At 39.6% G+C, this 25647-nt stretch overlaps 1 protein-coding gene across 6 annotated transcripts in view; it reads right to left on the bottom strand.

The window, feature by feature from the left end:
• NALCN (sodium leak channel, non-selective) overlaps positions 1-25647 on the bottom strand; it is a 279498-nt gene that overhangs the window by 75172 nt on the left and 178679 nt on the right. For all 6 annotated transcript variants that reach the window (XR_011070942.1, XM_068526400.1, XM_068526403.1 and 3 more), the window contains 2 exons: positions 4412-4548; positions 2944-3082 (listed from right to left, as the gene is read on the bottom strand). Coding sequence is in view for 5 of the 6 variants with exons in the window: in XM_068526400.1 (XP_068382501.1) it covers positions 2944-3082; positions 4412-4548 (276 nt within the window). In the remaining variant the exon portion in view is untranslated. The remainder of the gene's footprint in view (positions 1-2943; positions 3083-4411; positions 4549-25647) is intronic.

The raw sequence follows: 25647 nt of genomic DNA on the forward strand, positions 1-25647 counted from the left end.
CTTCCCGAAAAATACTGTATCAGGGGAGCTAACAGTGGTGTGGTCTCTGTTCAGGATTTTTCTCGTGTGTTTGTGTATTTTTGTTTTTAAGTGGCTTTGGGGTTTCTTAAGAAAAATGAGAAAGGCTTGCCATATTTAAAAATACAGATACCAGACTGCTTTCTCCTTGATTCCTACTTCCCTTAAATCCTTACCACTGAAATTCACTGAGTGGAATTCTCTGTTTTGGGTTTCCCTGGCCCAAAGCCCTCAAGGATGACAGATCCTAAGTATTTATGAAGACCGCCAGGAGCTCAAGCTGGAAACTGGATGGTGAAAGGAATTGTTAAGTCTACTTTCCTAGCAGCCTGAAGAAAGTCAAAGGTTTAAGAATGGGTGGCAGCGTGGTAAGTCTTTTTTGCTGCTGCCCCAACAGGGTAGCTACTGCTGAGATGAAGAGAAACTGTGTTCCCTATGTGCCCCTTTCCAGATGCTGAAGGCTGTAAAAAGATAAACAATATTGTTCTAACTGTAGTTTATCTACATATGGCCAATGAGCCTGACGGGGGATGAAGGGCAGCTTAACCATGGCTGATCACTGCCCTTGTATAAGACCATGTATTGTGTGTTTGAATCAACTGACTTTATAGACGGGGGACGGCCCGCAGTCTCCAAGAAGCTCTAGTCTCTTTAGAGCTGAGGGACTTGGATCCCGCCCCCAGGATCAATGTCTTTGCTAGTTCATTATATTTTAGGGGATTATGAGAGAAACTCAAGTGTAAGATTACAGAATAAAGCAATAATTGTTATCTTACTTTCAGTTAGTTAAAAATAACTGTTAAATGAGAATATAAAAAGAAGCCACAAACATAGAACGATGAAAAGTCCCCTTAGACACACCCCCCCATCCCACTCACCTGCCAAGAACCTTTTTATTTATTTTTTCTCACTAATTTCAAAATATTCTGTTCAGGAAATGTGAGAGACATCATCTCCCCTTTTAGAGAGAAAATAAAATTTCACAGACTAAGATTTTAATTTTGTATTTCCAGTGGGATATCGTTACTCGGGATTTAAAAAAGCAAGTTGTGGATTTGCCGGGTTGGGCATCCATGGTATCGACTCTCGGCACTCTTCCTGGAGAGGGCTGGGTGCAACCCGAGCCCAGACTGGGGCTTCACTGCACGCCCTCTGGCTTAAAGTTCTGCTTTTGAAATAAACTTAGAAAATAAGCGATCTGTGTTCTCATGTGTAAAATGCAATTTCAGAATGATTGTCTGAAACCAGGCCATTATCTTCCCACTTGCTTATCCACTAACATAGAAACTTTTTGCTTCTATGCCTTGTGCACAGTATTGCGTGAACATAACTATGGGGAAGGGACGTGACAAGCTTAGTGACAATTCTTTTAGAAGAGTACAGTCTTCTGAAAGTCTTTAAGGAGAGGTAACAGTATTGTGTGTGTGTGCCCCCCTCCACACACATTTCATGATTTTTTCACTCAAACTTTAAAAGCAAAGGATGATCTCAGTTGAAATCAAATTAGTGGCCTGAAAGATTAAGCAGAACAAATATTTCAAAACACAGAAGAAAAAGAGGGAGATAACAATCCTAAGAGAAAAGTAGGGGGAAAAAAGGAGCAGATGGAAAAGTAATAATTGAACAAATAATAAATGAAAATTTCTTATATTCTTAGTTGGCAAACTGAAAAGACTCCCCAGTTTGGGCAGTTCTGATGATAAAAGACATACAAAGTATATCCTGGTAAAGTTTTTGCACTCCAAGGAGATGTAGAAAGTCTTACAAGCTTCCCAAGAGAAACCAGAAAACCAAACAACCACCAAAGAAAAACCGAATTACTTTCACATGGAAAAAAAAAATGACACTGGCATCAGACTTGTCATCTACAATCCTGGAATCTCTAAAACAGAGGAATAACATCTGTAGATAACTGAAAGAAAAGAAATAAATGAAAATTCTTGAGTGAGAAGAGACACACTACAAAGGAAATCATCATCATCATAATTGAGAACAAAATCACTCAACTACAGCAGAGAAACAAGGAACTGGGGGAGTGATAAAGGGCAGAAGTTCATTTCATTTGGGGAGGAGATGGGAGAAAAGGAGGAGGAGAGGAATAAGTAAAGGTCCTTTACAAGGGTAATCTTTGGAGAATAGGGAGAAACAGAGAATCTTGGAGCATGAAGGAGCTGCTATTTTATTTTCACGTGATAATAGAGAAATATGTATTTGATGATAAGCCATAAAAAAAGTTGGCAACAATTGAAAGGATTAAAATAGAAACTAGGACTTTCAAAGAGAAATACTCGCAAGTGAATTAGATGCTTTTGCAAACAAACTCTAATGTGTAATCTCTTTCACAAACTCTGCTATTGATCTTTCATTTTCTAACTGTAGAATCTGGGGAAAAAAATTCCTTATCTACTTTTCAAATGATAAAGACATAGGTAAATCAGAACATGAATAAGATAATGTGCCAAGAGATAATTCCTGCCACAGACCTTAGTAAACTCAATAAACGGCAGTTATTTGGACTAATTTTAGAGAAACTTGGCTCTGGTTAGTCTCCCTGGCATAATAACTGGAATAAGTAAGGTCTCCTGCAGAAAGTAATGTACAGGCCACCATTAAACCTGGGCTGAACTTGAGGGCTCAGAGCCCTTCCTTCTGCACGTGAGAAAATGCAGGTTTGGGGAGGCTTTTGATCTATTGGAAGTCACCCGGCTGCCACATGGCATGGCTCAAAAGCTGACCTGTAGAAATGCAAAATTTAAATTAACAAATTTACAAATGTTAGGTTTAGTAATTTCTTCAACCACTAAAATTATTTTTTTCATTATTCTTCTGAGACATTAGATTTCAGGACCCCACCCAGTTACGTGGTTCTTTTCTCTAACATATAGGCTTAAGAAAAACCAGGTTATTTGAGACAGTGATTCTTACTTTTTGGTCAATGTACTTGTCCTCAATCGCAGACCGTTTGGAGTGATCGCAGGATGAGGAAGAGGCGGATGGAAGGCTTCGTAAGAGGCAGCAGGTATCCTGTTGCTGGCGATCAATAAACTGCTTCATGAAACTTTCCCTTTGCAAGAGAAGTACACATTATGTCAAGCATTATTAATGAAATGGAGCAAGGGATGGCATTTTGCAATGATGCATTTGCCTGAGCTAAGATAAAGCAGTGACAAAAGTTCACAGAAAATAAGACATGTCACACCAAGAGGTGTTTAGATTTAATTACACATATAATTTGCAAAATGTTGAATTCAGAGAAAAATTCCTGAATCTTCAGTTATTCCTGTTTTAAAAAACTCACGTCCCTGAAATTACTTTTAAGCAACAATATTCAGAAATTAATGGTACCTTTTGACTCCTATTGTGGTAATAAGATACCTTTCTTCCCCTCTAAGATTTCGAGGAATTAGTTCATCTCTCTGAACTTTCATTTATCATAAGAATCCTTGAGAGATAATTTTACATTTAAAGACTCAAAATAACTCAAAAGAAACTTACTTCATCTGATCTTCAAAGCATGGGGAGAATTCAAATAACATCTTTTCAAATAATCACTAATCTTGAATCTAATTTACGGCTCTTTTATATATGTCATATTTTTCAGGTTTTAAATTTTGTTTTTTTTAAAATCAGAATTGCAAATATATTTTGATTTGAATTTTAAATATTATGGCACCACATCCAGTCTCATGCTTTTATAGCCTCCCCATAGAATTGTTTTTAAAACTAGTTACATAAAAAATGCCATATTTGATATTATTCTGGTTCTATTTGTAATTTTTGAGCTATAACTGGAAGAATTTCCTTTAATTATTAAAAATAAGCATTTTGAAGCATCTTCAATGCAATTGCTTAACTTGAGGGCAAAAGTGGTAGAAAATCATATTAGTATGAGTGCCAAATGCCATGGTTCTTCTTTTAAAATATGGAAGACAAATTATATTGCACCCAGACATGGCATTCTAAACAAACGCTGTCACAGTAGTCCGGAAACCTGGCCAGTGGCGGTTTCTCCATTTCCTTGAAAATAAAAGGGCCTCAGAGGCAATTTTATCCTTACATGGTTGAGGGTCAGAGGCCAATGTCTACGCGCATCTTTGTAAGCTGGACCACCTGTGCCAGTTACCTGTGAAGTCAAATCCCCGAGGGGCCATCTCAGGGCGAAGCAGCGGTCAGCAGCCTCCTTGCCCAGGTTAACACACTTGACCTTGCTCTGGATGTATTGCTTAAAGGGGTCAACGGTTTTTAAAACAGAGGAAGACAGAGTAGCAGGATGGATAATAACTTAAAAACAGAAAGAAACCACACCCCCATGAGTTTGAAAGAGCTGAATCAGATTTAAGATGAATGTTTTACAGTGTATTTGAGATATACAGTTAAAGAAATACTTTAATACCTGATTTTAGGAACTGTAAAATCTGAAGGAAGCTTTGAGATTTTCACCATTTGCGGTCTGTTTGGAAATTTTTCAAAGATTCGAAGTCGCAAAGGGAGCTTTTCTTTGGTGTCTGCGTTTGCTTCACTTTGCTTTAACTAAAGAAAAAAAATAGAAAGAAGGGGGAAATCTGTAGTAATATAAGTCACAGTCTATCAGACTTTTTGAATCAAAGGAACAATGAGTTATTACATGAAGAAACGGTAGATGGCAGTAAAGCCCTACCAAGTATATCTTGGTCTCCTGCCTTACTCCGAGTGTTCAAAGTCTGAGCACAGGGAAAACAAAAAGAAAACTAAACAAAAAACTAAACCAGAAAAAAAAAAATTAGAAGAAAAATGTATGTTATTTCATTCCCAAACATAATCCCCTTTTCATACCAAACGTAATTTTTTATCATTGACTGACTTATTATCACTAACATATTTAAACACCAAAGTGTTTTATAAATACGTGTGTTAGAATTAGAAATCAAAAGAATGAAAAAAGAAATGAAAGTCCTAAGTGGTGATATTTGAAAGGGGGAAAATGTCAAGGAAATTGATCATTTAGTCTAGCAGATTCATGAAAGAATAGCTCAAATAGAAACAACACATTTGGTACATAAAGCAAAAGTTCTCTATGTAGTTGTAAAGATTCTTGGGAATTATTCAATTACATGCCATGAAGTATCTGGAAGTTGACAAGCAAATGGTTTTATTATTTATTTGTTTGTTTATTTATTTATTTATTTCTATAAGTTTGTTTTTATATTTTTACAGTTTAAGTTTCACAGAAGCTGAGGCTTTACATCACAAACGCTGAGCTAAGAGGTCAGAGAGTACTTTAATTCAGGCAGTCTTTCTTGGTGGGGTTATGGAGGCACGTTTCAAAAGGTACCAGCTTCTTACCCCCTATGGGGTATATGCTTTTTTTTTTTTTTTTTTGAAAAATATTTGATATATATTTCTTGATTTATAAAAAGTGTTCACAAACTAATTTTGGAAAAGACAAATTCACAAAATTATACAACTGCTTCAAAATTAATGAAAAGATGCTTAAACACAAATACTTATAGGTACACACAAATAAAATTATTACTTTTGCATATCAGATTATCAAAAGTTAAAAAATATGAGGTTATGAGGAAATGGGAATTTCTGTTAAATATAAAATGGTACAACTTTTTCAGAAGGCAATGTGATAATATGTTTTAAAATGTTAAAGATGTGTCTACTTTGATCCAGCAATATCATTTTTGAGACTTTATCTTAAGGAAATATTTGAACAAACGGGCAAAGACATAAGTACATGGCAGGGACTTCCCTGGCAGTCCAGTGGTTAAGACTTTGCCTTCCAAAGCGGGCGGTATGGGTTCGATCCCTGGTCAGGGAGCTAAGATCCCACATGCCTCGTGGCCAAAAAACCAAAACATAAAACAAAAGCAATATTGTAACAAATTCAATAAAAACTTTAAAAATGGTCCACATAAAAAAATCTTTAAAAAAAAAAAAAGTACATGGCAGTTCAATGCTACTCTGTCAGTAATATTAAAAAAATTAGAAATAAACTAATAAACTAAACACTTATCCCCAGTAAGGACTGGCAAAATAAATTACGGTACATTCATGCAAAAAGACTCTATGAAGCTCTTATAATGGATGACATAGATCTATAAATCTTAAATCTTATAAATCTTATAATCTGTGTGTGTGTGTGTGTCCTTAAAAAATAGATAATATAAAAGAGTACATATTATGAGACCTCATCATTTATATATAACAAATCTGGAAGGATATATTCCAACTGGTAATAGTGGTTATTTCTAGGGGAAAAGAAGCAGAATTATGAAATTAGTTTTCTCTGGTTTGCTCAAATTACTTAAAATTAACATATATTAGCATAAATTATGAGAAAACATATTAAAGATATTTCCATAGCATTAGTTCCATAATTACCTCATTAGTTATCAGAAAGTTGCAATTTATAGAGATAATGATATATATCTTTAAAGACTTACTTGAGGCATAAAGTACATTAGCTTATTTTATGAAAATAACATTTTAAAATATTAAAATAACCAATGTTATTTTAGTTAAATACAAAACTTTAAATATTTATTATTCTTGGGACTGGTCAATGCATCTCTATTACAGTATGACAAAATATCCCCTAAATATCATGACAAGGGGGTATATGCTTTTACTTTATTTTTTTAAATTAATTTTTATTGGAGTATAGCTGTTTCACAACACTGTGTTAGTTTCTGCTGTACAGCAAAGTGAATCAGTTATATGTAAACATATATCTCCTCTTTTTGGGATTTCCTTCCCATTTAGATCACCAAAGAGCATTGAGTAGAGTTCCCTGTGCTATACAGTCTGTTCTCTTTAGTTATCTATTTTATACATTGTAGTGTATACATGTCAATCCCAGTCTCCCAATTCATCCCCCCTCTGCCCTCCCGCCCGGTATCCATACGTTTGTTCTCTACATCTGTGTCTCTATTTCTTATGCTTTTACTTTATAATGACAATCTGTCCTGGATTTGTGGAAAGGTGAGCATGAGAGGCCAAGGAAGCGTTTATAATGAGAAGAGAGGTGGCAGCTCTTCCCTCCTACCATGTGGGGATATTCAAACTGGCCAGAGAGAACATGAGCATTTTGGGGGAACATCCCAATTTGAATACAATATATGGCTCAGTTGTCCAACTGGTTGTGAGCCCACAATGAGATTCTACGTCCTGATTCCTAGTTCAGGAAACCTGCCTTTTTTTCTTACTCCACTATAGAAACTTACGTTTTGGTTTTTTACATTTTGTTCTTACATTTTGGTTTTATATAATATGAACATTTACCTTAGCCATTTGTATATCTTATACAGCTTTGTGAGTCATCTTTGACTTTCTGTCTTTGGTGGTATCTCGTTTAGGGAAGGGGCCACCATCGTTCACCACCTTCCTCCCCTCTCCCCCTGAGAGGAACACTGACCACAGGGCATTCTCAATAATTTGATGGTTACGATGACAACAGTGATAAAGAATTAGCTCCCAAAGGCACAGAACAGAAACTGTGAGTATTTCCAGGAGACGCAGGCAATTAGAAAAATGGCTCCACATATAAAGAGATTCATGAGGAAGAGACTTGTTTTCCAAAAGTTTATGGTCACAACTAGTAGAAAAATATTTGTAGTGGTAAGTAGAGCACACAGGGGGGAAAAAAAGCAGTTAATATGTTGTCAGACCAAAGAGAAAGGCAATTATAAAGGGCCAAAGACAGGCTGAAAAGACAGAGCATAAATGAGGTATTTAATTCATGCGTCTGCTGACTCATTTATTGATACACTGATGCAGTCACTTCTTATAAATCAAATCCCGCAGGCCAGGACTTAGCAGGTTCCGTGCTAGGTTCTGGGGATATAAAAATAACTGAGGCCAGTATTTGCCCTCATGGAACCCACATTATAATGGATAGATAGTTATATAAACAGATAATGACAATAAAATGTAAGAGCTATTCTAGCTGAGATACAAACAAAGTGATGTGAACACAAGGTGAGGAGCAAAGAGAGAAATTAGAAAAAAAAGAAGGAGGAGATGCTGCTTCTCCTTCCAGAGACTTCTTGGGCAGTGGAATTGCTACACATGATTACGTGAGTCAACACTGGGGCTGTAGGCCTGCCGGGACTGGTATGTATATTTTATGAGAATTAAATGTCTTCAAAGAGACACAAGGGCAGATGGTATATTAATCAGGACATGCCATCAAAACAAAAACACGGAGCTCCTTCCTAAAAACTGCTCAGCTGGCCCATTCTCTGGATCCCCACCGTGCTTCCCTGGTCAGAGACATCCCCTGGCTCATGCCCTCCCTCCCACGGTCTCCTCATCTGGTTTGGCTCCTTCAAATCGATCCCGCATCTGGGTCATAGTAATCTTCTCACTTTCTGGCTTAAACCCTTCAGTGGGGGGTCCACTGCTCTCGAACAAAACCGTCAACCTTTAGGTTTTAACAGCCAGTTCTGTGTTACCTGTTCCTACCACCTGTCCAGCCTCACCTGGCCCTGTGCCCACACCACGTTCCAGTCATGCCCGCCTCTTTCAGCTCTTCACAAGTGTCCAGGCCTCCGCCCCAGAGCCTTTGTCGCCCTGGCCCCTCTGCTGGGAGCTCCTCTCCTCCCCTTTCTCTCTTGTTCTTCATGAACTTCCACCTGCTTTTCTGATTTCAGTTCCATCAGAAATCCCTCCGAGAAGCTTCCTCTCATCAACAAGGTCTTCCTCTCACAAGCTCACAGCATACTGGGTTGAACCAAATGAAGTCGCCATGTTTGTGTAGGTCAAAGCAGTCAAAATGGGCAATTTCTCATGGTTCAACCTAACACTCACTGTACTAGGTTCCTAGGACTGTTGTTAACAAATCATTATAAGATCAGTAGCTTAAGACACAAAAATTGATTCTCTCAGTGTTCTGGAGGCCAGAAGTGCCAAATCAGGGTACCAGCAACGCCATGTTCTCTCTGAAAGCTCTAAGGAAAAATCCTTCCTTCACTCTTCTCAGCTTCTCAGCAGTCCTTGTTGTTCCTTGGTCTCTGTCATTGCTTAGCCCTCTTCCCTGTGTGTTTCTCTGTCTCTCTATCTGAATCTCCCTCTCTTTTCTCTTACAAAGACACCAATCATTGAAATTAGGGCTTGCCCTAAAGCAGTGTGATCTTAACTGATGACATTTGTGAAAACCTAATTTCCAAATAAGGTCCCATTCTGAGGTTCCTGGTGGACATCGATTTTGGGGGGACACTATGAAACCCACTACATAGAGCATTATTTATAATGCTTATAGTGTATGACCATTACTATAACTTATAGTGTATGACCACGTGAACTCTATATCTGTTCTTCCTGAGACTGTAAACTCTTGGAGGACAGGGATCGTGTGGGAATTTTCCACTATTCCGTATCTGGGGTCTGCCACAATATTTGACATAAAGTAAGTTAAACAAATATTTGTGGAATAAGTAATTATACAGATCAGATGGCAGAACTAAAATCTCCAGCAGATAACTGGGAAATAAAAGAAAGGATTTTAGGTATCTTCTAAAGGATGGAGAGACAAGCAGAAAATATCTGTTTCCCAATTGAATAAATTTGTTGGTGTGAAATATCAGTGTCCCTAGATTCACACACTAGAATAAAATTATACTCTGTGACATTTAACCTGAACGTATGTCTGCCACTGATAAACAGATGAATGTTTAGAATAAGTTTACACGCAATATCTTGTAACATTTAATCAACTATCCTAGAATATAATGTTTAACAGATGTAGGTTACCAGTATTAAAAAATAATCCCCATGCCTATATGTTTTTAAAATGGAACTCATCTCATTCTAACTTGTATTAGAGTTATTTATACTCCCCAAAGCTTGTAAGCTCCTTGAGGGCAAGATTCCACTTTTTAAAAAAAATTTTATTTATTTATTTATTTTTGGCTGTGTTGGGTCCTCGTTTCTGTGCGAGGGCTTTCTCTAGTTGCGGCAAGCGGGGGCCACTCTTCATCGCGGTGCGCGGGCCTCTCACTACCGCGGCCTCTCTTGTTGCGGAGCGCAGGCTCAGTAATTGTGGCTCACGGGCCTAGTTGCTCCGCGGCATGTGGGATCTTCCCAGACCAGGGCTCGAACCCGTGTCCCCTGCATTGGCAGGCAGATTCTCAACCACTGCGCCATCAGGGAAGCCCCAAGATTCCACTTTTAATTTACTTTTATCACACCTTTTAGAGAGTAGAAATATAATAACTGTTTGTGACTAAATGGATCTGAACTCAGCATGAGTTGATCACTGCACTGTAAAGCTGCAAAGAGCAGGTGAGAAGCTCTTTCGATGGCTCGGAAGGTTCTTCAGGATCCTGCAATCCGTCCTCTTGACTATCAGGCATTGCTGCCCCGTAGATGTACCAAATGGGGCAATTAAAATAGAGAAAGGTGAGTGGCTGCTGGAATGGCAGATACGTCCACTTTCACTGCCGAGGCACTGACGCGAATCTTCTACCCGTGGGAAGGGGCCTCTTTCTGAACACCAGTGCTCTTTCGGTTGTTCCCAGATAAGCAGCATCAACGGGGGATGAACATACACAGACTCATTGGCCGGGCAAATCCTCTCCTGGGTGTATACCTCCTGGACATGTGTGCACGCCCAGCACAACTACACCCTCCCAAGCCCACAGCAGTGCCACCTGTAAGAGTCCCAAACTTAAACTCTTCAAGTGCCCATCAGCCCCTGAATGGAAGAGCAAACTGTGGTCCATTGAAACATCTGAGTCAACGAACAACATCCAAGCACAAAACTTGGGTGAATTTCCCAATAGAATAGTGAGTAAAGGAAGCCAGACAAAACAAAAGAGTACGGACTGAATGATTCCATTTATATAAAGTTAAAACACAGGTAGCACCAGTCTATCTGCTTGGTCCCAGGAAAGCGTTTACCCTGGGGTGAGGGGGAAGCATGATGACTGGACAGGTGTATGGGGAGGGGCTTCTAAGGTACAGTCAATATTTCTTGAGCTGGGCACTGGTGGGGGTTCAGTTTGTAAAAATTCAGCAAAATGCCTCTTTCTATAAGTATATTATAGTTTAGTAAAAAGTTTTCTTTTTTTTTTAAGGGCAGATGATGCATTTGAGCACAATCATTTAATGCTTACTTCACTGCTATTAACCTCCATAACCTTCACCATTGCTTCTGCCCCAGCCCGTGATCATGACTGAGCTGCAAAAAGAGAAGAAAAGAAGAAAGCGCAAGATGGGATTAGAGAGTGTGTGTGTGTCGAGGGGGTGAGCGGTGATGGGGGATCAGGAAGCCAGGATAAACGGAAGTACTTCATGGCATTTTGAAGCCACTATAAAGTGTCCTTAATATGTGATAAAATGGTATTCTAGCTTTTATCCAAATTATTTCCCCTTCTGCATGTAAGCGCAGATTTTCCAAGATTAAATTTACTTTGATGCAAGTGAGGGAATAACATGGATTATACTGGATATACTGGATAGTAATTTAAGATCATTATACTATATCACAAAAGCTGACCTTCTAACATAGAGTAATTGTAATCGTAAATTTCCGCTTAAAAATTATTTCAAAGGTTATGATTCTTGAATGGAAGAAGAGTAGCACAGAGAATCCCAAGATTTTATTCTCTTTATTGAAAAACCTAATGTAAAGAACAGTCCGAAGGAAGGAGGTTATAAAAGCTTCAACTGAGCGTGAAGTCTGGCTGTAGCAGATAGATCAGATGATAGCTTTGCAGCTGACTCACATGGTTAAAAAAAAAAAAAAATTTTTGCAAAAAGGAAATTAGAATCAAAGGAAAAACTTCAAACCTTGAGCTTTCAAAAATATAAATCATCTCAGCTCAGTGCTATTCTATGGCTCAGCACCTGTCTTGCGGAGATATCATTACACGTTGGGTGGCTGAAAGCCTTTTCCTTTACTTGTGCTTCTCAAGAAGAGTTGGGAGCAATTGGTCTGCACGACACATACCCCGTTCTGCCTCATTGCTTACATCTGCCATATTTCAGCCTGGGTTTTCTTCTGTTAAAATATTCAAGCATTATTCAGTTTCAGTTCCTTTCTGAATGCTGCAACAAATAACTGAATTGAAGGATTACCTTAAATAAATGTTTTTGGTAATTTTTGTGTGATTTTCTAAAAGAAAATTTAAAAAGCATTCAGACTTGGGAAAGATTCTCATTTGAAAATCTAGCCCATTCTGGCTTGGAAAATGTGCAGAGATCTGTGGGTTAATGTAACTGAAGAGTGGTTTTTGACTGCTCCACGTATGAAAAAGGACCACATTCCGTTTAACCCGGAGAAGGGAGTTCCTCAGTGTTATGAGTCAATTAAGGCTGAATTCTCTTTGCTTCTTTTGGTTTTTTTTTTTTCTTTCTTGGCTGCGTTTGGTCTTCGTTGCTGCGTGCAGGCTTTCTATAGCTGCGGCGAGCGGGGGCTACTCTTCATTGCCGTGTGCAGGCTTCTCATTGCAGTGGCTTCTCTGGTTGCAGAGCACGGGCTCTAGGTGTGCAGGCTTCAGTAGTTGTGGTACGTAGGCTCAGTAGTTGTGGCTCGCGGGCTCTAGAGCGCAGGCTCAGTAGTTGTGGCGCATGGGCTTAGTTGCTCCATGGCATGTGGGATCTTCCTGGACCAGGGATCTAACCCGTGACCCCTGCATTGGCAGGCGGATTCTTAACCACTGTGCCACCAGGGAAGTCCCATATCTTTGCTTCTTTTCATGATGGCTTTTGCTGGTTTTTCTAGATCTGTACATGACTCAGTAGTTCAGAATGGAGACTCTTTCTAAAGCATAAATTACTATTTTTCAAGGAAGTTTCTCTTGCTATTTTGCACCTGTGATTCCACAACCCGAACTGCAGATGACCTATCTGGAGTAATGATCAAACATGCTGGTTTTTATTAATATCTCTATGTTACTATAAAATCTTGACATACAATATGTATAAGGGATACTTCTCACTAGCCTATTGAATCCAATAAAGAGTTTCTTGGAAGGGAGAACCTTTCCTTTTTCCTCTGGGCAAATGTCCCTTAGCTACATAATTGCATGTGAGACAGCAATACTGTGTACTTTAAAAATGTTTCCTTTAAAAAGTGTTGAAGTCCTCAGGTCATTAGTTAGGGTCAGTGTCAGGCTGTTAGTTAGGGTCAGGGTCAGGGCAGTAGGGTCAAAAAGGAGAAAAAAAAAGTGTTTAAGTCACTACTTTTTCCCTCTTTTACAAAAATCTTCAATAAACCCTGTACCTTCCAACTTCAAATAGGAGTTTTCTGGATGTAAATTGGAGGGCTCATTTCTTGGTTTGCATCTGGGCCATAAAAGCTACATTTATTTGTGACAGCTGGCACCCCAAAATGTTCAAGGTAATTTCATAACTTCAGCTGATCAGTGGCATGTGGTGTTTCCTCTTCCACATCTCTCAAGAAATTCAGAGCTGTTACTCATTCCCCCTTACAGCCTGACCCCAAAGAAAGTGGGGAGAGGAGGTATGTTCTTGGAGGAGCTGGGAATTAAGTGGCTGTTCTGTGCCTCCTGGTTTGGGAGGCCAGCAGCACAAATGCATTTACACCATCTTATGACAGCCCTAAGCTGTACAGGAAATGTTCACTTTCATGCTCTTGTTACAACACTGAACCTAAGATCTTACAGGCTTTAAATGTCCTGCAGAAGGTTCTTTGTGCAGTAATGTAGGTACTATTTGCACCAAACCTAAGCTAGCAGAAAATGTTAACAAGACAGTAAAAGAAAGAAAACTATTAAAAAACTAGAATACCAAATGATGTTGAACGGTTGTTTCTCTTTACATTATTGTCCCTTAAAATCCCACTAATGGAATGAACGGTTTCCTTGAGATAGTAGTAACGAATACAGTTTGCTTTTGCATGTTTTTTCCTCTAGGTCCCAAACACCTCTATTTTACATTATATCTGTCTTGCATTATTCAACCAAGGCACAGTTGTTTCCATTAGGGAATTTACTGAGTCATAGAAACATTTTTATTATGATAAAAAAATGCATTTTTTGCACCACTTCAAATGAAATTATATTAGAGTTCCATGTAAACTAGATGCTTGGTTCTTGTTATGAGATGAATATTCAGTAAGTAATAGGAAAAAAAAAAAAAGCCCAGACCAAAGGGAATTCAGAATATACATTTTTGTGCACTCACATAATTGTCCTCCCTGTTTTGCTTTAGAAAACACAGGAGATAGCATAGTGCATCAGTAAAAAAGTAAGAAGATGTAGATTTAAATTTTTGTTCCATTTTATAATCCCTTAATTGCTTTGGATTTCAATGTTCTCAAATGAAAAATGAGGATCTTCACTCTTTTATATAAATGCCAGATATTTAAGAGAGATAGTGTATTGCCTGTAATTTGAATTACTCAAGGGAAATGTGCTATAAAATCCAAAGTTATCACTGAGCCACAGCAACTGCTGGCTCGACGTGAAAATGGTCTCATCTCAGTGAGGGGGCTAAATGGAGAGGATGCCGCACGCGGGCTGTCGACCCCTCCTCCCTCTAGCCTGGGACCACCTCACCCTTTCCCACTCACTCCAATTTCTTCCCCTTCGCTACACTGATTGATTTATTTTCTCAAGATTCTTGGTCTAAAAAATGAAAATGAAAATAGAGAAGGGCAAACATTTCTCCTCACCTTGTGCCCTTCCCTATTCTCCCTCCCTTTTCAAACTTGCTTCTTGAAGCTTGCTTACCATCTACGCGACTCCTCGGCACTAACTTCCCCTCGTCCACTGCCTCTCGGGCCCCAGGTCTCTCCCACCACCTCAGTGGTCCCAGGCTGCTGAGTCCAGTGGCACTTGGACTCACTATCACTCCTTAAACCCTCCCAACTGGGTTTCCATCTTAGTCCTGTGCCTTTAAATCTACCTTAAAGAACACCTAAGAAAGAAACACCACCTTGTTCCTGGGACTTAAAGTAATTCAAGGATGGTCAATTACGTGTAGAATAAATTCTAATCTCAGCGTGGCTTAAAGTATCCCCTCATGCCTTGCCCTTTAACAATAGTGGTTTGTGCGTCCCTCCCAGAGTCCCATTTGTGCCTTTGAACATACCGTCCCCCTGCCTGCAACACACTTTCCTTCCACACTTGGTTAATTACAATACTTCCTTCAAAAACCATCTCCTCTAGGACGATTTCTCAGAATAACAACTGGTACTTGAAGTAGTAAACGTGTGCAGATACTCTGCTGAACACTTTGTTCATTGCCTCATTTTCTAACACTATTTAATCCTTAAAATAGCCCCCTGATGTAGGTACCATAATCAGCTCCATTATGTTATAGATGAGGAAACTGAGGTCCAAGGAGCTCAAATCTGCTGCCCGAGGTAGCGCAGCTAGAAGTGGTAAGCACGGGGATTTGACCACCGTCTTTCAGATTCCAGAACTTCAGCTTCTAAACACTGCTGTATACTGTTTCACCAAAACAGCGTTTTTAAGCAATAGATGTGTTTTTTACTTCTGCAACTTTGCACCTGCTATTTCTTTTATATGGAATGCATTTTCCCACTTTCCTAATAAAATTTGATTCATTATTTTTAGACATATCTTCTCAACCTGGCTCCAACCTGAGTTAGGCACGTCTTCCCCCAGGCTCCCTGGGTCTTCGACCCTAGTGCTCAGGGCTTTGCACTATAACTCCTTAATTCTGTGTATCTCTCCCCTACTAAGCTGACAATTTTTAATTAAGGGCAGGACTCTCTGTGGCCCCATGGCTCACTGGATGTTTATACACAAGAGACAAGGATAACACAATGGTGACGAGATGAAGAACAAAAAAAGGCAGCATCAAGGGTGTCCCACAAACAGGCTGAAGTGACCGATTTGTGGTATTTCTCATCACTTGGTTACCCTTTCCTTAGCCTCTTTACAACGTGGAATCAGCCATATGAACCAGCACAAATGACTCTTCCAATTTCAGATGAATTATATTACTAAGATGAAGAGAAATGACAAGGCACATCAGATTTTCTATCAGAAACAAAACCATAAAAAAACATTTTGTTCCTGATGAAGTCTATGCTTCCAACTTTATAAGATAAAAAAAAAAATCGTAATTGACTATAAATTCTATACAACATATCTATGGTATAAAGCTTCACAAACATATAAGTCTTTGAACAGGGCAACAGAGCAGCCAATTTATGTCTATATATGGTATTAGAGTTTACCATAGAAAATTCTTAGCCTGTTTAAAAAAAAAAAACTCTTTATTTTGAAATAATTTTAAACGTACATAATAGTTTCAAAGATAGTATAGAGAGTTCCTGTACACCCTTGACCCAGCTTTTTCTTATGTTAGTATCTTACATAACCATAGGACATTGATCAAAACCAAAAAATTAACCTTGGTCAAATACTTTGAACCAAAATGCAGAACTGCTTTGGAACTCCCCGGATTTTGCAGGAATGTCTTTTTTTCTGTTTCAGAATCCCATCCAGGATTCCACATTCTATTTCATTGTCACGTCTTGACACCCTTGTGCGTGTGTGTGTGTGTGTGTGTGTGTGTGTTTTAAGCTCTTCCTTACTTTCTGTCTCCACAAAATATTATACTTAATACTCAAGTCTCATCTTGTGTTTTCCCTGCCTCAACTCTAGAATCAGTCACTTCCCCAAAGAATATTGATTTGTTTCACTTGAGAATGGTTTTTAGAAATGAAGATTTTAGGACTGGGTTTTCTTGATGTTACTGGCATGTCACTGCTTCTAGTCTCACCCAGAGGAAAGACCTAGGAAATATATGTATGTATATGAGCCCTTGTATACACACATATCTATATTTAGTATCTACTTACTATGTTTGTATCTTATATAACCACAGAGCTGTATATATGTATCCACCCTTGTATCCATGTATCTATCTACATATCTGTGTCTATATATCTACTGATGTATCTATGTATCTATATATCTATTTATGCATCTATGTATCTATCTATCTTCTATCTTACAATAAACTGAGTTCATACTGATACTCCTATTCCAATTGCCAGAGGGTTCATTCTGGCATCTTCCCTTTGCTTATCTGTAACTTCTTTCTCTGACTGTGTGAAATCTGGCTCTCGTTATCTCCATAAATTTCTTTATTTGTTCCACCTTAGTTTACAGATAACTAGTGTCAGTGATGGTATTTACTATAAAATAAATCCCACACTTTAAATCGGAGGTTTGGAAGACACATATTTTGTACTGGAGTCTCCACATTGGGGTCTTGAACTCCCACCCATGCTCAGTCCTCTTAAGTAATTCCTTCTCAGGCAACCATCATGCATTTTCCAAGTATCATTCCTGACTATGCCTGTGGTAGATAGTACAGTTGTTCAATTTTGCATACTTTGAGGGCAAAGGGCTTATTAGATGCACTATGAAAATTCACATTAACATATTTTATGCAGAACAACGTGGAAATAGGGATAACATCAAATAAAATAACATACATGTACATTTCTCATTTCTTAGTAATAATCTAAGTCATTCTTTTAATATCAGAGTAAAAAATATTCAATAGTCATATGGCTGTGAGTGAGGATGCCAGCCATACCCCGTCTCCCACTGTGACTCTTACTGAGCAAGGGCAGCGGGTAGAACGTAAGGAAAGGCCGACAATGAAACCATCAACCTTCAGTTATGAATAAAGAAAAAGACTGGTTGCCCTTCTTAGATAAGTTCCATAGCTTTCTGGCCACCTTTGGTTATAAAAAAATCAGTCCAGGGCAATCCAGTCTCATACCTGATTCAAGCCTTGCTCCCCTGCCCCACCCCAGCCCCACAAGTATGACTTCCTGTCTAGAACTGGGAAGGGGACATGGTCTCTTCTTTCACATCTCCTTCTTTGGGGTCTAGCTCCTCCAGAGCAGAGGCCAGGGTGGAGAGTTAGGAGAAGAAAGGACTGTCTTGGGAAACCAGCCACATTTCAGGGGAGCCCACTTTGTGGTTTGGTCTGGATCTACCCTGTTCAAAGCTGATGGCTTTCTGTATGGCTGACCAGCATTGAGAGGCAGAGATACAAAATTCCAGCCTAAAAGGAATGATGTTGACTAGCTGGACCAATCAGATTCTTCTCCCATTGGGAGGTTGAACTTGAGACAGAAAAAGTGTTGATTATTTGTAACAGAACAAACATTTACATGGGACAAAAACAAAGATGGATTATTTGTGTTTCCCTAAGGCAAAGCACCAGCATCATTAAGCACCAGCATCATTATTTTTCCTTAAGGCTGCGGTATCTCTTTTCCCCCCACCCTATACAGTCTCATCCAGATTTACAACTTCCACTAGTACAGAGAGCTTCACTAGGACTGAAGAACCAAAGAGGGCAGACATTTCGGTCTGTTTTTTTTGCTGACTTATCCCTTAGGCCTAGAACAGTGCCTGGCACATGGCAGGCACTGGATAAACAATTGAGAATGACATGGAACGCCCATATTTGTATCTCTAGCCAGCCAGCCCTTGCTCCTAAACTCTAGACCTACACATGCAACCAAGTATTAGGCGTCTCTGCTGAGTCTCAAACCCATCACAAACTCAACATATCCAAGCCTGAGTGATGGTCTTTTCCCACAAATAAAGTTCTGTGCTAATGTTCCCCGGTTCTGCGAATGGTATCATCATCCATCCCAGGAGATGAACCTGAAACCAGGAGTCATCCTTGAGACTCTCATTTATGTCCTTAAATCTAAACATTCACCAAGTCCCTGCTGATGTTGCTTCCCAAACAGCTGTCCCATTCACACTGCCTCCCATCGTAAAAGCCTTCAGTGGCTTCCTATTGTTCTGGGGGCAAAGGGAAAAGTTCTTTTTTTTTTTTGGCCATGCCACGTGGCATGTGGCATCTTAGTTCCCTGACCAGGGATTGAACTCGCGCCCCTGCACTGGAAGTGTAGAGTCTTAACCTTTGGACCACCAGGGAAGTCCCCAAGGGAAAAGTTCTTGGCATGTTTCTCAAGGTGCTGCGCGGTCTATGCCCCACTTACCTTTCCATACTCACTTTACACCACTTTTTTCTGGGGTCATGCTGAACATGTTTCCTTCTCTCTGGAATGCTCTCCCCTCCCTTTCCCTATCAACACCCCCATGAAGTTCACGGCTGCTCCTCCTTCATAACTCAGCCCAAGTGTCTCTTTCTCCTTCCCCACTTCCCTGACCCCCATCTGGGTCAAGGTCTTCTATTAACTCCTCACTCAAATGCCATTCTTTTCTGCAGAAGGTTCGCCTCACATTATAAATATTTATCCACTGCTCTGATTATCTGATTGATGTCCAACTCCTCCATTAGACCCTAAGCTCCATGAGAGCAGAAAATTTAACTGTTTATTCTTATCTCCTTAATGCCTGGCCCAGTGTTTTGCACACAGTAGGGACACAAAGATTGAAGGAATTGAATGAACAAGCAGATAGCAGAAACGTTTTGGGTGGAATAGACAAGTATGTGGGTTTCTCAGAACAAAGAACAGATGGGTGAAACCTGAGTCCCAAAGGAATCAAGGCAATGACAACACCTCATGTTCCGTGTATGGGTACACAGAGGACAAAATTCACTACCTCACTCCTGAAACATGCCTGAACGCAGCTACCAAAGAGCCTTTTTGCAATTCAATGACTGCAAGACACTGCAGAAAACTGAAAACCAATTGTCACGTTTTTTTCTTAGAACCATAACCATCTAGTTTCCCACTGCCTGTGAAAGGATCTGAAGGGAAAAAGCGCTGTTGGTGTTTAAAATTTTTGTTCTCATGATTAAAGAAAGCAAAGTGAGATAGTGTCTCCATGGCTGGGCAGGGGGCTGAGGACGGGCATGATGAAGAGTAACCCTCTTGCCTGGTTTGTACACAATTTCCCTCCAAACCTCACTTAAAAAAAAAAAATCGTAATAATGTCAAGAGCCATCTGATTTTGTAAGAATGCCTTTCTCATTAAAGATACTTCAGAATTTAAAAGAAAAAAAAATTGAGAGGTTATCTTGTAGAGGCTGTGATAAACTGTAATAAAAGTAATTCTGAGTTAGCACAATTGACACAACCGACAACTCATCAATGTAAACTTGAACAGTCTTAGGCCCATCATTTTATGTCTGTTCAATGTCAAGAGAGACTTGAGCTGCCTTATTAACCGTCCTGAGTGCCAGGGGATGAGGCAAAGAGCAAGGTTTCTGAAAACAACAGCCTCTAAAAGTGATCTGGTTTGGGTCAATCACACATAGGATGAAATTTTGGAAGGGCTTAGAGAAACCCTTCTTCCAAGAAAGTCTCAACTTTATAACATTTATTATTATGGGACTTGTTTGATTAAGGGCAAAAGGAAATGAGTCCATCTGTTGAGAAAGCTGCTCTTGGTTGGTGAAAGCTGCCCGCCATCCTGAGAGCACCCATTATCTTTCAGCTCTGTTACTTCCTGGCGGCCGAAAGCGGTCCTTTGTTTTTGAGGCCAGGGGGTGTATTAGTTTCCAAGGGCTGCTGTAACATAGTATGCAAAACTGGTGGCTTGAAACAGCAGAAATCTACTATCTCAGTTTTGGAGGCTGAAAATTCCAAATCAAAGTGTCTGTTCTGTGGGCTTGGTTCCTTCTGGAGGTTCTGAGGGAGGGTCTGTTTCAAGACTTTCTCCTAGTTTCTGGTGACGGTCCGCACCCCAGGTGTTTCTTAGTTTGTACATGCATCGCTCTAGTCTCCGTGTGTCTCTCTTCTCCTTTTTGTATAAGGACACCAGTCATATTGGATTAGGGACCACCCTAATGACCTCACCTTAACTTGATTTCAACTGCAAATACCCTATTTTTAAATAAGGTCACATTCACAGGTACTGGGAGTTAGGGCTTCAATATCTCTTTTTGAGGGACACAATTCAACCCGTAATAGGAAGACATCAATTCTAACAGGTACCTTGTCTGTTTTGTTTTGACTTCCCGGACCCCTAACTAGTACCTGTTTAACTCCAAAATTCCAGCTGGCTGCTCCCCATTTTTTGCATTGACTTCTAGATTTCTAGGCTGCTTTTTTGTTTCTTTTTCTTTTTAAAATTGAGGTATAGGTGATTTATAATATTGTGTAAGTTTCAGGTATATAACACAGTGATTCACACAGGTTTTAAAGGTTATACTCCATTTTTATAGGTATTATAAAATATGGGCCATATTCCCTGTGCTGTACAACGTATCCCTGTAGCTTATTTATTTTATACACGGTAGCTTGTACCCCCATCTTATCTGTCCCTCCCGACTCTAGGCTGTTTTCTTACGCTGATAATTGATACCCTCAAATTCTTAGCTTCTGTTGTGACCTATTAGCTTGAACCCTGATCCGAACAGTTCTCAGTCTTAGCTACTTCATCTCTTTAAACAGATCGTACTGTTGTTTATGTCTTAATGTGGCATAAGAATTTATTTTTTAAAAGAAGCCTAACAATGAAGCTCTGTCAGAAATAGCAGATCAAGTGCTATATAAGATGAGCTTTTGAGATTTCAGTTATGTTAAATTATGGGAAATAATATGTAAGTTGACAACAAAAGAGTCATCTCTGACCAAAAGATTGAGGGAGTGGCTTCGAGTGGAGTTGGGCTACATCAAAGGCTTTGAGTAAAATGCTGAGTATTCCAACTCAGCCACTGACGATTTACAGCTTCTTTGGGGTATTGATCCTCGGCCCCTGGGCAGCTGAGTTTTTCCCGGAGCAGCAGAAATCCTAGTGTTGGATGCCTCCAGCTGCATGTGATTCCCAGCCGTTGTACAAATGTCACTCTCTGTGCAAACCGCAATGGGAAAAAAAACAGTTGGGTAGCACTGTAGTAAATGATGTTACTACAAAGCTACAAAAATTAAGAATCAGTCTGTAACCAGGTGGTCTGTCTGGAGACTTAGAGCATGAGAAGTCTGAGAGGAAAAGGTTAACAGTTCGTCTTTACTTTCTTAGCTGTCATGACTCCTCATCTTCTGCAACCCAGCTTCTGCACCATCAGAATCCCTGAGGCTGCTCTCACCACCTTACCAATATGGTGACCAATTTTTTATCAAAATTAAAAAAAAAACTGTGGTCAGAAACACATAACATCACATTTATCATCTTAGTCGTTTTTAAGGGTACAGTTCTGTAGCGTTAAGTACGTCCATATTGTTGTGCAAAAGGTCTCTAGAACTTTTTCATCTTTTAAAACTAAAACTCTATAGCCATTGAACAACAACTTCGCTTTGCCCCTTTCAACCCTCACTCTATTTTCTGTTTCTATGAATTTGACTACGTTAGATACCTCATATAAATGGAATCATACAGCATTTATCATTTTGTCACTGGCTTATTTCACTGAGCATAATGTCCTCAAGGTTCATCCATGTTGTTGCATGTCAGAATGAATAATATTCTACTTTATGTATATACCACATTCTCTTTAGTCATTCATCTGTCAATGGACATTTTGGTCGCTTCCACCTCTTGGCTATTGTGAGTAATGCTGCAATGAGATCCTGCTTTCAATTCTTTTGGATATATACCCAGAAGTGGTATTGCTGGATCATTTCTATTTTTAATTTTTGAGGAACCTCATGCTGTTTTCCATAGTGGCTGCACCATTTTACACCCCCAACAAGTGCACAAGTCTTCCAATTTCTCCATATCCTCTCCAAGCCATGAACACAGAGCGTCTTTTCATTTATTTGTGTCTTCTGTAATTTCTTTCTGCAATGTTTTGTAGTTTTCAGGGCAGAAATCTTACACTTCCTTGGTTATATTTTTTCCTAAGTATTTTATTCTTTCTGATGCTATTGTAATTAGGATTGTTTGCTATGGTGACCACTTTTGACCTCTCTGAAGTCTTTGAGATTGTGGACCACAGCCTTGTTCTTGATGACACACACGTTCTACTCTTTCCTCCTACCTCTTGGGCTTCTCATTCCCATTTAGGGCTCTTTCTCAGTGGCTCACTGGATTCATTTGCTGTTCCTCAGGGAACCATTCTTCCCTTGGTAAACTCATGATTTCTAAAGGCTTAACTTACCACCTGCATGTTAATTTTTGCTTCTCTCCAATATCTGTCTCAGCCCCAATACTCCGCCTAAGTTTTAAACCTTACATCTATCCACAGACATTGTCTCATAGATATTTCCCAGGCATCTCATGGAAAATATGACCCCCCCCACTCCCCAAAATAAAACAAACAAACCAACCCCCAAATTCTTCCTTCTTCTGCATCCTCTGCCTTGGCACACCTGGGGCAATCTAGAAACCTGGGTGATGCTCTAGTCTCCAGCCTTTGCTCATCTTACATCCAGTGGGTCACCAGATCCTACCCTCTGCACTCCCTCTTCTGTACGTCACCACTCCTTCACATTCCCTCATCTCTGTTTCCTTTAGTTGAGACTGCAATCACCATCTGCTTCAGGGATTGGCTCTCCTATCTTCAGTCTAGGTGCCCTTCAATTCATTCTCTGAACTGAAGAATGTAGGGGAAAAAAGAATGAAATTTTGCCATCTGCAGCAACAAGGATGGACTTGGAGGGTATTATGCTAAGTGAAATAAGTCAGACAAAGAAAGACAGATGATGCATGGTATCACTTATATGTGGAATCTAAAAAATACAGCAAGCTAGTGAATATAACAAAAAAGAAGCAGACTCACAGACATAGAGAACAAACCAGTGGTTACCAATGAGGAGAGGGAAGGGGGAAGGGCAATTTAGGGGTAGAGGATTAAGAGGTACAAACTATTATCTATAAAATGAATAAGATACAAGGATATATTGTACAACATGGGGAATATAGCCAATATTTTATAATAACTATAAATGGAGTATAACCTTTAAAAACTGTGAATCACTATATTGTACACCTATAACATATAATATTGTACAGTAACTAAACTTTGATTAAAAAAAAATAGGGGGCTTCCCTGGTGGCGCAGTGGTTGGGAATCCGCCTGCCAATGCAGGGGACATGGGTTCGAGCCCTGGGCTGGGAAGATCCCACATGCCACGGAGCAACTAGGCCCGTGAGCCACAATTACTGAGCCTGCGCGTCTGGAGCCTGTGCTCCGCAACAAGAGAGGCCGCGATAATGAGAGGCCCGCGCACCGCGATGAAGAGTGGCCCCCACTTGCCACAACTAGAGAAAGCCCTCGCACAGAAACGAAGACCCAACACAGCCATAAATAAATAAATAAATAAATAAATAAATAAATAAATAAATAAATAAATAAACAAAACCAAAGGTAAAAAAAAAAAAAAAAAATAGAACATACGGGAGATTTTGTCGCTCTTGGCTTAAATGCCCGCAGGATAGTATCTAAAGGCTTAGCACTGCTCATGGCATTTCCTCTGCTGGTCCCTGCTTGTTTTTCCAGCTCACCAATTTCTCCCTTGCTCTATACTTGAGTCACAGTGAACTCCTAGTGACCTCCAAAAAGCCAATATGCTTTTTCTTGCCTAAAGAAAAAGTTTGCTGTTCTCTTGGTCTCAAGCACGCTTCTTCACACTGCCTTCTTCTAACTCCCTTCACCTAGATAGGAATTACAGATTTTAGTCTCTGCCGTACTTGGGAGAAAACATGTCTAATTTCATCATCTGTTATGTGTGTCTCCTTTGTGCTCCACAATTTGTAGTATCTGTTTAGTTGTCACTTTCTCCCACCAGTTCATGAGCTATTTGAAGGCAGGAACAATGTCTTGCTTATCATTATGTCTGGTGCCCCTAACACAACATCTGAAGTACAGCAGATGGGCATTCAGACCCCAGGATTACAAAAATGGGGAGATCTAGTAAAAGGAATACCTCAAGTGACATTAGCCTGATGCCATTACGTATTTGAATCACACAACCCTCCTTCTCCACACCCCACACTGATTCCCAGCTCACTGAGCTATATTCTGATTACAATTTGACCTCCAGTCTACACATCCACAGGGAGAGAATCTGCTGATCCAAAAATGCAAGCATCTCATCCAACCCACTTTCCATACACTCGCCTTAGAATGAATGAATGAACTGATTCTCTGAGCAGGTTGTGTGTCACCTGCATTGGGGTCAGAAAGCCCTTATTATCCCAACTTAAGCACTTTACAAATTATATGAAATTGGGCAAGAAATTTATCTCCCTGAATGTTAGTTTCTGTGTCTTTAACATTTAGAATTAAATTCAGTAATTGCATATGAAGTGCCTGGCACCAGACAGTTTTCAATAGGGAATATTTATTATTGTAACAGTTGCATCCTTCTTCCATGTTATATTTGTTTGAGTTCACTCCTGTGAGATGGAAAAAATACTGAGAAGACTGAAGGCTCGACTCAGATCAGGAGATGGCAAACAGTGCTTAGCTGAGTGGCTACTCTGTCCCCTTGCTGTTGCCCTAAATCCAGAATGACTTCAATACAGGAGACAAGACAGAGATGAAAATGAAAGCCCCCAGGTAAGGCTACAGAGAAACATTAACCCGGAGCTCATATTTTTTTTTTTTTTTTTTGGAGCTCATATTTTTAAAAGGACTAAGATTTTTGTTGTTTTGTTAAAATCATAATCAACAAGAGAGAGAAGTCTCTTTACATGTCCATCCCTCACTATGCATTGGGTGCCATCAAAGACCAAACATTATCAAATTTGAACCAGACAAGACTCAAATGGGACTTAATACAGAGCTGGGGAAACAGTTTTAATTTCA

This window comes from Eschrichtius robustus, chromosome 18 (genome assembly GCF_028021215.1).
Source record: "Eschrichtius robustus isolate mEscRob2 chromosome 18, mEscRob2.pri, whole genome shotgun sequence".
NCBI classification, from domain to species: domain Eukaryota; kingdom Metazoa; phylum Chordata; class Mammalia; order Artiodactyla; family Eschrichtiidae; genus Eschrichtius; species Eschrichtius robustus.